General features: G+C 43.3%; 1 protein-coding gene across 3 annotated transcripts in view; it reads left to right on the forward strand.

The window, feature by feature from the left end:
- The window catches only part of DCDC2C (doublecortin domain containing 2C), a 54932-nt gene that overhangs the window by 22721 nt on the left and 17339 nt on the right, over nt 1–14872 (forward strand). For all 3 annotated transcript variants that reach the window (XM_081189123.1, XM_081189122.1, XM_081189124.1), the window contains exons 7-11: nt 842–995; nt 2203–2303; nt 4557–4616; nt 5936–5974; nt 10079–10136. In XM_081189123.1, coding sequence (XP_081045249.1) covers nt 842–995; nt 2203–2303; nt 4557–4616; nt 5936–5974; nt 10079–10136 — 412 coding nt within the window. The remainder of the gene's footprint in view (nt 1–841; nt 996–2202; nt 2304–4556; nt 4617–5935; nt 5975–10078; nt 10137–14872) is intronic.

Here is a 14872-nt window from a genome sequence, read left to right on the forward strand (position 1 = left end):
TTGGGTTAAGAACTTAATTCGTTCTGGAGGTCCGTTCTTAACCTGAAGCACCACTTTAGCTAACGGGGCCTCCTGCTGCCGCTGCACTGCCGCTGCATGATTTCTGTTCTCATCCTGAAGCAAAGTTCTTAACCCAAGGTACTATTTCTGGGTTAGTGGAGTCTGTAACCTGAAGCATCTGTAACCCAAGGTACCACTGTAGGTTTGTATAACAACTGTGCTTTGTTTGAAGCAGTGTTAGAAACTGAGATATGAAAGCTAGGAGCTAAATGGCACCTTAAACCTAGGTTATGGGCAAAATTCCTTGTCGCAAAATGTGCCTAGAACAATGGGAGTTTCAAACACTGAAGTACAATGTCTCCGTCAGCTGCAAAGCTATGAATTTTCACATAGCAGCTTCTGGATCAGTCCATTGTTCCATAAAATGTTAGTTTATAAGAGAAAGAAAAACTGTACCAGGCAACTCACTAGGGACTTGTGCTCAGTAGGTTCCAGGATCTATGCCAGCCATGATCCCTAGCTAACAGGACTAGTGGTCAGGGATGATGGGATTTGTAGTCCAAAACAGTTGGAGCACCGAAGGTTGCCTATGCAATGTTGCTGAAAGCCGCGTACCTGTTGAAACAAGCCCCCGACCCAAAAGGAAAACAGTGTTGGGGAAAGGGCATTTGCCTTCCGGAATAGCTCATATAACCAGAGGCAGCTTGAGATATTTTGCTGCCCATGAATACTGAACTGTATTAGTTTCTGAATCTTTTAACAATGTTGGTAGAGTAGTCGTTTGCTGCAGATCTAAAGGAATAGATGTTCTTTGGATGTTTATTGAGTGTGTTACCTTTAGCCTCCTACAGAACGAGCAAAACGGGGAGCCGGCATGCAGCCTGCCATACCACCATCAAAACGAGGAGCAGGAGATAGGTCTTCAGTTTATTACGCAGAACCCAAGAAGGCAAGTCGTGACGCTGAGGCTAATAAGCACCTGACATCTGATGATGGTAACACAAAATATTGTATCTGGTACCTAAGACCCCATAGTTAAATGCAGGCAGATTTGGTATTGATGTCCTGGTTTACATATTATGCTTATCTTTCTCCGATTGTAAAATGTACCGTATTTTTCGCTCTATAGGACACACTTTTCCCCCTCCAAAAATGAAGGGGAAATGTGTGTGCGTCCTATGGGGTGAATGCAGGCTTTCGCTGAAGCCTGGAGAGCGAGAGGCGTCAATGCGCACCGACCCCTCTCGCTCTCCAGGCTTCAGGAACCTATCTGCAAGCCTTGCGAGCCTGGCGGGAGTTCCCGCAGGAGTTCCCGCGGGCTCGCAAGGCTTGCGGGCAGCAGCCTGCAGCCCGAAGTACGGGGTGCCCTCCGGAGGACACCCCTTGATTCGCGCAGGTGTCCGCAAGCCTTGCGTGCCCGGGGGGAGTTCCCACGGGCTCGCAAGGCTTGCAGGCAGCAGCCTGCAGCCCGAAGCATGGGGTGCCCTCCGGAGTACGCCCCATGCTTCGGGCAGGTGTCCGCAAGCCTTGCGCGCCCGGCGGGAGTTCCTGCAGGCTGGCGGGCAGCAGCCTGTTCTGTGGGCTGGGGGGGGGGGAAATAATTTTTATTATTATTCATTTCTCCCTCAAAAAACGAGGTGTGTCCTATGGGCCAGTGCGCCCTATAGGGCGAAAAATACGGTACATAGTCGCTTAAGCCAAAATACTTGTATTCAGTGTAACGTGCAGCAGAGAAACTAAGAGAAACTAAGCCTTAAAAAAAAAAGAAGCTTATTAAGAAGCAATTGCAAACCAGTGCATATTTGCAGACATTACAGGTCTTTTTCAATGTTCTCAGTGAAAAAGTTTTTAAATTTACAATTACAGCATAATTTCCATATTCTTTTACTAGATAAAAGCTCAGTATGTAGTAACTGTTAATGTCTCTCTTATTTATAACACGACTCTTGCAACTTCGCATCATATCATCTTCTGCCTCCTTTTTATTATTACTTAATACAGAAGTAAAACATTTCAAAATGATGAAATTTATCAGACTGCTGTTATTCGAAAATATTTATTGTATACAAACATTGCCCTTAAAGAAGTAATTGCTTTTTAGCTACGCCTAAATATTGTTATAATTTATTTATGCTGGTAGTTTTCACAGTGTGGGGTAGATAGTGATTAATACAGATATATTTTAATCCTGTTTATTTTCAGGACGTGGGGTCTATAAAGCTCGTACACCCCCAGAAGAAATTAAAGAGGCTCAGCAAATACAAGAAGCTAAAAATTTGCAAGTGGAAGTACCTGTTGACCAGGTAGATTTAAAGTACATTTCTTCCTTCTGAATGAATTGATTATAACACCTCTTTCTCTCTTCCATCTGCCTGTGCATAGAAACAAATATTGGGCATGATTGATTGGCCGCAATCCAGCAAATTTCAGTGCATTTAAATCCCATTGACTAGGATGGATGCAGACTGCCCTGTGTAAGGGCAGAAAGCAGTTCTGCATACACAAAAGGATGGTGACTGCAATTTTACCTTCTGGCTGCTTCCCCATCTACTATGTTGAATTCATCTCTCAAGGGTCCTCCAGCATCTAGTGTTGGGTTTTGGGTAGAGCAAGGGGCTGCAATGGGAAGGATGAAGAATAGAATAGGCCTGGTGATATGCAGAAGTGCCCTTTAAAGGTAAAGGGACCCCTGACCATTAGGTTCAGTCGTGGCCAACTCTGGGGTTGCGGCGCTCATCTCGCTTTATTGGCCGAGGGAGCCAGCGTGCAGCTTCCGGGTCATGTGGCCAGCATGACTAAGCCGCTTCTGGAGAACCAGAGCAGTGCACGGAAACGCCGTTTACCTTCCCGCTGGAGCGATACCTATTTATCTGCTTGCACTTTGACATGCTTTCGAACTGCTAGGTTGGCAGGAGCAGGGACCGAGCAACGGGAGCTCACCCCGTCACGGGGATTCGAACCGCCAACCTTCTGATCGGCAAGTCCTAGGCTCTGTGGTTTAACCCACAGCGCCACCTGCGTCCCCTTTAGAAGTGCCCTTTAGATTTCAGCTATTAGATTTCAGCTGCTAATTTCAATGGAAATCTTACGTATATACTTAAAGCTTATTGCAATTGGTAAGACAGAATTGCTCAAATCTGGCTAGATTGTAGTTCTGGATATTTGAATGTGTGTTTTTGTTTTCTGCCAAAAGTAGACCACTATTTCCTGTTCTGTTAAACCATTTGTTTTCAGTCTTTCCAGATTCTGGAAGCACCTTTAGCCCCAACCTGAAACGTCAGGCGAAGTTTTAATTTTACAATAAATAAATGTTTGTGTCCCTTTTTTCTCTTTCTGTATTTCCCCCTTCACTCACTTTCTTGCTCAGAACAGATCTGCACTGTGGATATACTGGTTCTAAAGTCAGTAAGGGACGTGGGTGGCGCTGTGGTCTAAACCACTGAGCCTCTTGGGCTTGCTGATCGGAAGGTTGGCAGTTCGAATCTGAATTCCTGTGACAGGTTTGAATTCCTGTGACAGGGTGAGCTCCCGTTGCTCTGTCCCAGCTTCTGCCAACCTAGCAGTTTGAAAGCACACCAGTGCAAGTAGATAAATAGGTACTGCTGCAGCAGGAAGGTAGACAGCGTTTCCATGTGCTCTTGTTTCCGTCACGGTGCCCCGCTGCACCAGAAGCGGTTTAGTCATGCTCACCACATGACCTGGAAAGCTGTCTGTGGACAAACGCCAGCTCCCTCGGCCTGAAAAGTGAGATGAACACTGCACCCCATAGTCGCCTTTGTCTGGACTTAACCATACAGGGGTCATTTACCTTTTACCTTTACCTTAAAAGTCATTCCTTCCTTTTAACAAAACTGGGAGATGGCACTTGTTACTTGTGTGTGCATCAAGAGGGAAGGAAGTAGAATTCCCTTCAAAAGATGTTTCACATCCCTGCTGTATAAACGTATACTTACCCCCAACCCACATATACTCAGTCCTTCTACTCTTTTTCTAAAAGGAAAAGCAGATTTTATGATGCCACGGATGAAGCACTCCTTATGACCCACCATTACAGAGCAGGTGATGGAAGATGCCTTTTGTGGAGCCACCATCTCATCCAAAGCCCTGCTGACTTACTGTGTCCAGGGCAGAAGAAACATTCAGTTGTGAACTCTCACCTGTACTCTGAAGTGAAGCAGTCTAGTTAGAAGTTTACCACCTCATTTACCATTTGCAAAAATGGGACCTTAGGTTCACTTTACTGTTTGAGAGGACTTTATCCATTTCCAGGCTGTCACATTAAAATAAAGGTAAAGGACAGTTAAGTCCAGTCGCAGACGACTCTGAGGTTGCCGCACTCATCTCGCTTTACAGGCCGAGGGAGCCAGCATTAATATTGTAACACCAGTTTAGGATGGCAAGCTTTCAGTAAGGCATAACTAGTTTGTTTTCAAGAGTGGGGACATGGGAAACAAGTCGATTGCTTGATTTTTTTCTGATTTGTGATAAAATTACATAAGAGCATTTTTCTTTTCTTGTGTTCATGCAAATCTTTATTGGAATGCATCATACTCAAGGCTCCTGCTGAGGTTGTCCACGATGAAGACATTTATGCAAATTGGAGTACAGAAGAAGAGGTTAGTTTTGTTTTTGCAGTATTTGAGAACTTTTTTATAGAGTTAAAATGGAATCTTGATCCTGGGGTGTTCCTTGCCGATTTTTACATCAGTCAAACTTCTTAACACCCAAAGCTATTCATATTGTGGCATTTGAGATGGGTTAGTATAGCCCCGGAAACTGCATTAGTTCAGACCTGCTGAGATCAATACTTTTATTTAGAGGTGTAGTTGTATTATTTAACGTAGACAATAAAAACATTTGTAACTACTAAGTATGCTTTCATGTCAGGGAATGAAATAAGGGAATTCTCCTTTATGCAACTTTAATAATCACATGAAACTTCTCCACCCCTAAGTACATATATAGCTGGAATGGCTGAGCTCCTGTCGCTGTCACTCAGAATTGTGTAAAGTTCCTAAGATATAATGTCCATTCTCATTATGACAGGCTGCAACTACATTTATGTTTTGTTGGAGTCCTTTGCTACCTGTTTGTAATATGTTTGTAAACACAATGTGTAAACACAAATATTAAGCCTTTGCTTAATTTTAAGTAACTGCCAGGCCATGATGTCCCGGCCATAAGCATGCTAGCACACCATTCAGATGGTTAGAGGGCAAATAGGGTAAGAGCCCCATTTTGTTATAGTGCACTTTACAGTTAATTTGAAACTGAATTTGAGATGGTAAGAGACCTGCCGGATTTTTTGGGGGGGGAGGAGGGCACAATTTAGTGCTGTCCTTCTCTTTCACTATCATGGAGGTTCCATTTTAAGCATATGCATAACTTACTTTTTGAGAATTTTGCTTCATTCTCCGTTACCTTTCAATTATTAAAGTACTTTTAAAAGTGGTACTTTAATAGTAGTACTTTCCAGATGTAGCTAAGAAGCTTGTTCATAAAAAGAACCTGTATTAAAATAAAAATTTGTACTCTCTCTCACACACAATTATTTTATTTTGACAAACTAATAATCATAAATAAATAAGAATAAAAATGTGCACCCCAAAAGCAAGACCATTCCATTGTAACTATCCATCCTCCCAAAATTTCAACACCTCCTGCGATGGTTTGACCCCTTTCTGTTTTAACAGTACAGATTCTACAAACACCCTCCATATCTCCTCAGAATCATTTCTCCTGCATATTCCCTGCTTTCCTTAATGTCACATGTTAATTTATCATTAATAGCTACACTCCACACCTCTTTATACCATTCTTCCCTTTTTATAATCTGGTATATATTGTATAGCTTAGTTGTATGTTTAGCTTAGTTGTATGTTTAGGTAACAGTAGAATGAAGGATTAATGATTGCTTGTGATTGTTATCATGTAGGCTGAAGAATATTATCAAGACGTGAAACCTGAGAAAAAGGTCTGTTTTAAATACCCAAATATTTCAGTGTATAAAAATTATGAAACAGCAAGAGCTGAAGTACTGAGCAGGGGAAATTGGGGTGACCCCTTTCTTCACAACAAGCATTTGCTCAAGTGAATTAGTTTATCAATTCAGGAGGTACAAGACCATCTTTCATGTCTCCCCTACTATACAGAAATGATGGAGCCCTTTATATAAAATATATGTTTCTCCCATCTATTCAGGCTCAGATAATAACAAAATAGGAAAGTGCTTATAGTGTGGTCTGGTCATTTGTAATACTTATGCAGACTTGGGGGAAGCACTTGGGATAGAAATTGCTTAAGGAGCACAGCTTCCTTACACTGATCTGAACTGAGCTCAGTATTCCCATTTATCTAAGCCACTGACTTTCTCTGTATTATATTTTGGACTTGGCTTGGGGCCTGACAGGGGTGCTAACTTGAATAAAATATCATGGGGGGCCCAGGTAAGCCCGCCCCACATAACTGGTCATATGATGCAGTGCATCCACACCATTTCAATGGGAATACCCATCAACTTTGTGGGGGCACGACCCCCTCAAATATTTTATTGTAGGGGCTGAAGCCCCCGCGGCCCTTAGAAGTTGGCTCCTATGGGGCCTGAGTTGTCCTTCAATTTCCCATTTCTCTTGTGGCCTCCCATATCATCTCTCACGCTGTTTTTCCAACCCTCCTGAACAAGAGTTTCTTGGGGCTGCAGGGGGAAGAAAAGTTTGGTGGAAATTGCCTCCTCCAGCGGCAGCATCCCTGAACAGAGTTCCGATCATGGGGACACGGGATCCAGTTCATTTCTTTCCACCTTGGTCATGTGAGACAACACTAGTTAGTATACTAAGAGATGAGAAGGAAGAGGGAAATACTGGTTCACGCATCTGAAATGGAATCACTTCAACATATCCGTGTAGTTAAGCACGCCACATTAATATCAGACTTAGAAAATTAAGCACGTTGTTAAAGTTGAAAAATCATGAGTTCTTGGCTGAAAGACAGTGAATAGCAGTGGGCAATATTGGTAAAATATGTTACAGATTTGCTCTGGAAGCAGTTGCAAAGTATAAACTGCTAACATTAGATTAAACAAGCTGTGGGTTTTAATATATGCAAAGATTTATAGCAATAATTTAGTGCTATTGATTTCTTTAGCAATCAACTACCAGCAAAAGAGTTTTCTTTAATTAATAATGCCCGAACTGCCAATAAAGTGTATATTAAGTATTTTCTCCGCCAGTGAAATTTTGTAAAATCAAATACGCATTGATTTTATAATTGGCTTTCTTATGCATTGCTCACAAAATCTCTTCTTACTTTCTTGATACTGTTTTGTGGGTATGGTTGAAGTATTTTAGAACTTCGCTTGAAAATAGGATTGATATTGACTGAACCAGAAGTATTAAATGCTGTCGAACAGGAATGCATTGGGGAGAATCCTCAGTGTTAAGATTTTTGGTCCAGGGCTGCAACTTTGCAAACAGTGGGATTTATAGTAGAATCCTATGCTTATCTACTCAGAAATAAGCTCTGTTCAACGGAGCTTGTTTCCAGTGCCTAAGTAGATGTGTATAGCAGGCAGAGGCAATCTCAGCCCTCCAGATGTCTTGGGACTACAACTCCCATCATCCCTGACCACGGGTTCTGTTAGCTAGGGATGATGGGAGTTGTAGTCCCAAAACATCTGGAGGGCTGAGATTGCCTATGCCTGGTGTATAGCATAGCAGCCTTAGTAGTGTAAGTATGCAGAGAGAGAAAATGGAATTTAGCCAGTGTGTAGCAGGACTGCAGCCTACGGCTTTATCTGAATACTTTGCTTTATAACCATGGAAAATGATTAGAACTGTATTTATTATATCTGATGACTTTATGTCAGGAAAGGTTGATAAAAGGTGGATAAATGTGTTTTTACTCTGAAATGCAGTGTGTCCAGATATATCTGCTCCCAAATATTTTAGGGTAGGAGTTCTGGTACACATGACCAAAGGATTACTGGATTTATCCCCCATGTTAGCTCAAAACATGTCATTAATTTTAAAAGTTACTAGTTTGTCTGGAATTCAGGATGCCTCACACAATATTTTAAATGCTACTACGTTCAAAAAAAGTCAGTTCTCTCACGCAGCCAAAGCTGAATCAGTCTCTTGCACCCCCGTTCAACAAATCTTCACTTCCTTTTATCAGTCCATTCATTGGGCTTTGAAGAACGGAGTCTTAACTATTACATAACAAGCATACATTAGCAATTTGTCATTTTCTAGCAGAGAATGCCTCAGTGCTATAATAAATCTTACCAGTTTTTAACTGCAGGTGCACCTTGTTTAAGACATTACAAAAGTGGATTTATTACGGCAATTATTATGCTGGTGTCTATGAAATATACTAAAATTTCATAGGGATTTGAATTGCTAGATTGTTCTACCCTGTGGTGCAGTCTGTCACCTTTTATCACATTTGAATAAGTTGGACTTAATCTATCTATCTATCTATCTATCTATCTATCTATCATCATGTATCTATCACCTCTAAATATCTATGCATCCATGCCCGTCCTATTCTCATGCTGTGCAGTTTTCAGCACAGCTGATATACATAATACTATTGTATATAGAGAGAGAACAGCTACTCTTGCCTCACTCTGTCACGTGATAACAATTGTCATGGCTTGAGCTGTGTGGAATTCTAAAGAAATTCCGTACAAAGTGCAGAATATGTTCCGCTTCCTCACCAAAACATCATCAGATGATTGAATTAATTGGTTACAGATGTCAGATGGTTTGATGTAGACGTTGAGTGTATATCCTGAAATCAGCCGCCTGACTGCTGCTTGGTGGTTGAATAGGGCTGACCAGGCTTAAGGTTGTTCTTCAACACGCATCACCTCTGAGTGGCCCACAAGATCACTGGGAGGGAGTGCTAAGGACCGTCAGCCCCCAAGTTTGGCATCTGGACATGAAGCACCCCACAGTCCGCCTTAAGGGAATATCCCATGACAGCAAAGCGGGAGGTTGGGGGCAGCCAATGACTTTTCTATTCCAATGCCTTCTCTGCCAACTAGTTGTGGTGATTGTGATGAAGTAGTAGGCAAAACCTGCAGAGGTTAGTCTGCAAGAAGAATTCCTCCCTGGCCTCTTAATACAGTGACCAGTGTAGTCCATAGCAAGGTCCAGCAACAGCTTTAGGCGGCTCGTAAACCACAGAAATGGTAACCCTGGCAGTTGGCAGAGCCTCTTTGCCGTATCTCTGGAACTGGTAGTCAAAAGGTTTAGCTCTGAGCCTGACGGAACAAGTTTTATGGTGAAGAAGCCAACCCACAGCTGCCCGTTCATTGTCCATTTCTTCGTCTCACAGTTTGGCTCGCAGCTGTGGTTCATAAAAGGAGAGCAGTTTCCTTTCTGGGTGGCATCTATTACCTCATCATTTTTTGAATGACATGAAATAATGATGGATATTCTTGCCTCGGGCATACTCCTTCACTCGGGCTTTGAACTCTTTGTGCTTGAGCGCTTCACCAGAGTACATATTCCTGTACAAAGGTGTTGGAGAGTAGGTCTTTTGCTGCTCTCCACAACGCCCCCCCCAGCCTTTCTTTTCTGTCAGAATGACTTCAACATCTGCGTGTTTCTTCCTCTGAAACCACCGGTTGGAGCAGTACTCCCTACTGAGGCATCTTGAGGAACATTCTATCATGAGTAGACGGTTAAGACAGTCTTTTCCAAACGCCACCTCTCCTTGAGAAATGTGGAAGGAGAATAGGAAATCCAGCCTGCCTTACTGGCCGCCGAAGCCACGGCACTGCTGGCCTTATCAGGGAGTGGACCAGAAGGAAGAGGTTCTCCCTCCCCAGCCCCTCGGAGTGGCGTCCGCAGCCCCGACAGGCATGTTCCCCAGCAGTCAGTGCAACAAGAGGAGACAGAAGCGCCCTCTCCAGCCAACAGCTGGGCCCACAGCAGTTGCTTCCAGCAGGAATGAGCCTTTCTGCACACACACACACACGTATAGTTAATATTGCTATTCCATACTGATGATTATACTGTATTGATGATCTAGAGTATTTTAGAACCTTAACTGATGTTGATTTTTGTTTCAGGAAAGAAAGGGCGTTTTCAAAAAAATGTTTGGATTCTTCTTAAGATCAAAGAAGAAAGGTATGTCATAAATTTATTTACAATACAAATAAGAAATAGCAAATATACTCCATGGCTAATCTATTCTACGGTACCATTATGCTGGGATTACAGTATTTCTTTTGTGTGTGTGTTTTTGAAAGCCAACAATGTAAGAATTACCATGCTTGGCTAGATCTAATTCTGCCGAGCTCAGCATTCTTTCTGCTGACATTGGACAACCAGATATATGCTAAGCATAATTCTTCAAGCAAGACGTAGTTCCGCTAGTCCCCCTTTCTTGGTTACTCCCCATCATCTACAGAATTTGACTATTTCTTAATATGAAAATTATGCTTGTGGTTCTTAACATGAAACTGTTCTTAACTTGAGATACCACTTTAGCTAGTGGGGCCTCCCGCTGCCACACAATTTCTGTTCTCATCCTGAAGCAAAGTTATTAACCAGAGGTACTATTTTTGGATTAGCGGAGTCTGTAACCTGAATCATCTGTAACCTGAAGTGTCTGTAACCCGAGGTGCCACTGTACTAATGATTGTCACAACATTCTTTGGTAGTAGGCTCCACTGGTGTGTGTGTGTGTGTGTGTGTGTGTGTGTGTGTGTGTGTGTGTGTAAAAACCAACCCAAACCACCCTCCATTGTTTGCCCTAGATTCACTGCCTGTCAGTTTCATCAGAAATGTTTTGAAAGCGAATACTTTTACACTCTGCACATCATTCATGATTTATTAACCTCTGTCCTTAGGGCAGTTTTTGATGCCTCATAAAGGCAAACCCAGATCTGCCATTGAATTGCATGCTCAGCACAGCTACAGCCATTCATGATTTCCTGATAAGCATACATGCATTTGTCACTTTAACTCTTTAATTGTTTGCGTGGGTATTTCAAAACAGAGGTGCATCTAAAAGTGAATTGTGTGGTGTGGCCCTAAGTTGTCTTTTTCGAAAGTCAGACCAGCTGTTGAAACTAGTGATACTCAACATGTTTAGCTGCCGAGGCTAGAAACCTCAAAACAACACTCTCACTGTCATTGATCAGGAAGGAGACTTAAAATTTGGCCTCTGAATTTTCATGCACAACTATTTGCAGCTGGTGTTTGGAGCTTGAAAACATGGTTCCCTTTGTGCTGAATTAGCACTAGCAAGGCTTCCACCAAATCAAAAAACCCCGTAGCTGGTGGATCTTGGCTGTAGCCTTGTGCCTTAAATCTCACTGTTATTTCCCTTTCCTTTCCTTTCCTTTCCTCTCTTCATTTTTTGGCTGATAAATCAATATGCCTAGAATATACAGGCAACCCCCCTTTTACACGCATTTGATATGTGCACAATCGTGTATACGTGTATCGTGCCAAACCTGGAAGTGACCCAGAAACATCATAACGATACCAATGAGACATCACTAAAAGCTGGGCAGAGGTGGGATGGGATGTTTGCTCAATTTTTCACTTATACACGATTCCACCAATGCATGCGGTACCTTGGAATGTACCGTATTTTTCGCCCCATAGGGCGCACCGGCCCATAGGGCGCACCTAGTTTTTTGGGGGGGAAATAAAGGGGGAAAAATATTCCCCCCCCCCAGGCGTGGGGCTGGGGCGGGGGAAGCCCCAGAACAGGCTGCTATCTGCGCAACTTCATGCAGCTCTCCCACAGCTTGCGGAGAGCTTCCTGAAGCCTGGAGAGCGAGAGGGGTCAGTGCGCACCTACCCCTCTCGCTCTCCAGGCTTCAGCGAAAGCCTGCACTCACCCCATAGGACGCACACACATTTCCCCTTCATTTTTGGAGGGGAAAAAGTGCGTCCTATAGGGCGAAAAATACGGTAACCTTCATGTACACAGGGGGCTGCCTGCATCTCATATTTTAATTTATATTTGTATATTGGCATCTGTTTCAAGAGACAATGGAGTGCGCTTCTGGGGGTGAAAGCAAGCTGCTGTGTTAGCAAGCAGTGTGTAGCAGTCCTGGACTGCCCAGACCGCAAGACCTCCATGCCCCCTGGTCTCGCAGATGTGGTCCAAAGGAAAGGAAAGCAATACGTTTGGCACCAGCTTGGCTGCATAAGTTGCCGGAAGGAGGTGTGCAATATGCCATCCAACTGTCTTGGGACTCCATGCCGGATTTGTGTAGGGCAGGGGTCAGCAAACTTTTTCAGCAGGGGGCTGGCTCACTGTCTCTCGGACCTTGTGGGGGGCCAGACTATATTTTGAAAAAAAGAATGAATTCCTGTGACCCACAAATAACCCAGAGATGCATTTTAAATAAAAGGACACATTCTACTCATGTAAAAACACGCTGATTCCCAGACCGTCCACAGTCTGGATTTAGAAAGCGATTAGGCTGGCACCGGCTCCCAGGCCTCAGGTTGCCTACCCATGGTGTAGGGCTTACTCCTGAGCATTTTCTTCTCCTGAAGATAGGCAGTGGAGGTTTAGGATCAGGGTTTTCCTTCTCCTAAATGGACTACCTTCCCAGGTTGACAAGCCCTATCTGCCCCTCACTTTGCTTTAAAGCACGTTCAGAAACCATTGACCATTGGACCCACTACTGGTCTTGTCCACTCAATCTGCTGGATCTCGTCTTTGCATTCGTCCCTGAGGGTTTGAGACCCATCAGCTACTCTCACCTGGTTTAGCCGGCCAGTCAAAAAGCTTTGCAGCTGTTACATTACATATGTTTCCTTTCCCCCTTTAACAATTTATTCTTTGTAAAATACATTTCCTAACAAATAAAGTACAAATGCTAACGGGAGGGAGGCAGGCTTTAATCCCTCTGACCAGCTGTGTGTGGATCTTTGCCATGCTTATCTACAGCAAGTCAAAACTAAAAATTGGAGGTGATAGCTCATAGTATGTGCATGGCACCGTGAAATGTCATGCGTGGAGGTGGGGGCTGCTTCAGATAGGTCTATGGGCCCTTTATACAACACAAAACTATAGGTTTGTAATGCTTTCCAGTACAGGGCTTGCTCGCATTCCGCCTAAAGTTTTGATAAAGGAAAAGTCAGTAACTAACATTAAATAACCAGATAATTTAGGTAAACTCCCGAGAGAGTGCTTCTCATATTTGCAACAGTCAGCCAGGAAAATACTTACAGCCTCTTGATTTAAACAAGCTGTCTCAGCAGTTCATCTTTACAGCTTAAAAAAAGAAAGAAAGAAAGATTTGCACTTGTGAGTGAATCCATATTCTGACAGCATTAAATGTTGTTTCTTCCGAAATATTTTCTAGCGAAGTATGGTAACTTATTCAACATGAGTCTTAACGCCAGCCAATTCATTCATTCTTGAGAACTATTATCTTTGTCCTGTCATAGACTCGTTTTGTCAGCTGGGAAGCTACAGAGTTATGCATTTTCTTCTTACACATGAATGCTATCTTTTTTGGTGAAGTTATATTCATTAACTGGCTTTTCATTGAAAAGCTGCTGTAGCTTCTGAACTACAAAAGCCTGAGAAATTCATTTGGGTAATGCTAGATGGCTAGAAGTTTACATTTTCGCAAATGTCTTGGTTTTAAGTATATGGTCTAATGCAGTTACTTTCCCCTTTGCGTGAGGTACCTTTGGTGTCTTTTTTGTGTGAGAGAAAGCTGCCATATATACTTGCAGGGGGAAACACATATATAAGAAGTCAGGTTGAATAATAATGCAGTTCACTGAAAGCAAGTGGCTGAAAGGAAACTTAAAAACCCAAGGCTTAGTCTATCCTGGCAATGCATTCCCTTGATAGTAGTCACTGGAGACTCAGCCAGACCTCTGGCATTCCTTTTGCATTTTGTTACCTTGCTTCTGCCCTCCCTGAACAGTGGGGACAGAGGGAAGCACGAAGCCTTGGCCTGCAAGCACACAGCCATGGCACAGAGTACCACCACTGTAGAAGTTGAGTCACGGAAATTTGCTCACTGTCTCTATGTCCCGTCTTTGACATATGGTGATATTTCTTTGATTACCAAATTGCCTGGGTAAGAAGCAATGTTGTATATCCATTGTCATATTCAGCTCCTGATGAGCTAGCGCGTCAAATATGAAAGATGCATAGGTAAGATGTCAGGATTCCCATGACAAAGCATTGCGACTGTAAATGCTCGGTGGTTTTTAACCAGTTATTTGCTTCACCATCAGTCATGAAGATACAACATGGTATCAACATGCATTGCATAGTGGTGAGCTCACAACCAGCAGCACATTGCTCAGCCAGCATTCTCCCTGCAAAAAGCTGTGCCGAACCAACAATAGTTATTGATGCATTAGGGCAGTGATGGCCAAACTTGGCCCTTCTGAAGTGAAGGACATGAGGCAGGAGTTGATAATGCAGGTGAGCTGCGCACAGGTGAGCTGCAAGCAAGCTGCCGGCCAGCTCTATGGAGGCTCCTTTTATTGACACAATATGCAAACCCAGGCAGATACATTTTGGGCTTTACACATCTTCCAGTCCCGAGATCGTGGGGTAGTACAAAGCTATTCTGGCACCTGTTTCCACTGTGTCATTTCCCCATGTCATTTTCCACCATGTCATTTTCAGTGTATAACAAAGGAGACAAAGATCTCAGAGACAAAGGTCACAGACAGGACACCGCAGACCACTGAAACCACAAAAGGTTAGACAGAGGGCAAGATGTTCAGACAGCTGCGGCTTTATCTGTGAGGGGGAGTGTGCCCCACACCCCAAGGTCACGCGTGCAGGCAGCTGAGGCTGCCTGTGGGTGGGGAGTGTGCTCCGCACCCAGCGATCATTCCTACACCCTCCAGCTGTTTTG

Source organism: Podarcis bocagei (assembly GCF_964188305.1).
Source record: "Podarcis bocagei genome assembly, chromosome: 3".
In the NCBI taxonomy this organism is placed as follows: Eukaryota; Metazoa; Chordata; class Lepidosauria; order Squamata; family Lacertidae; genus Podarcis; species Podarcis bocagei.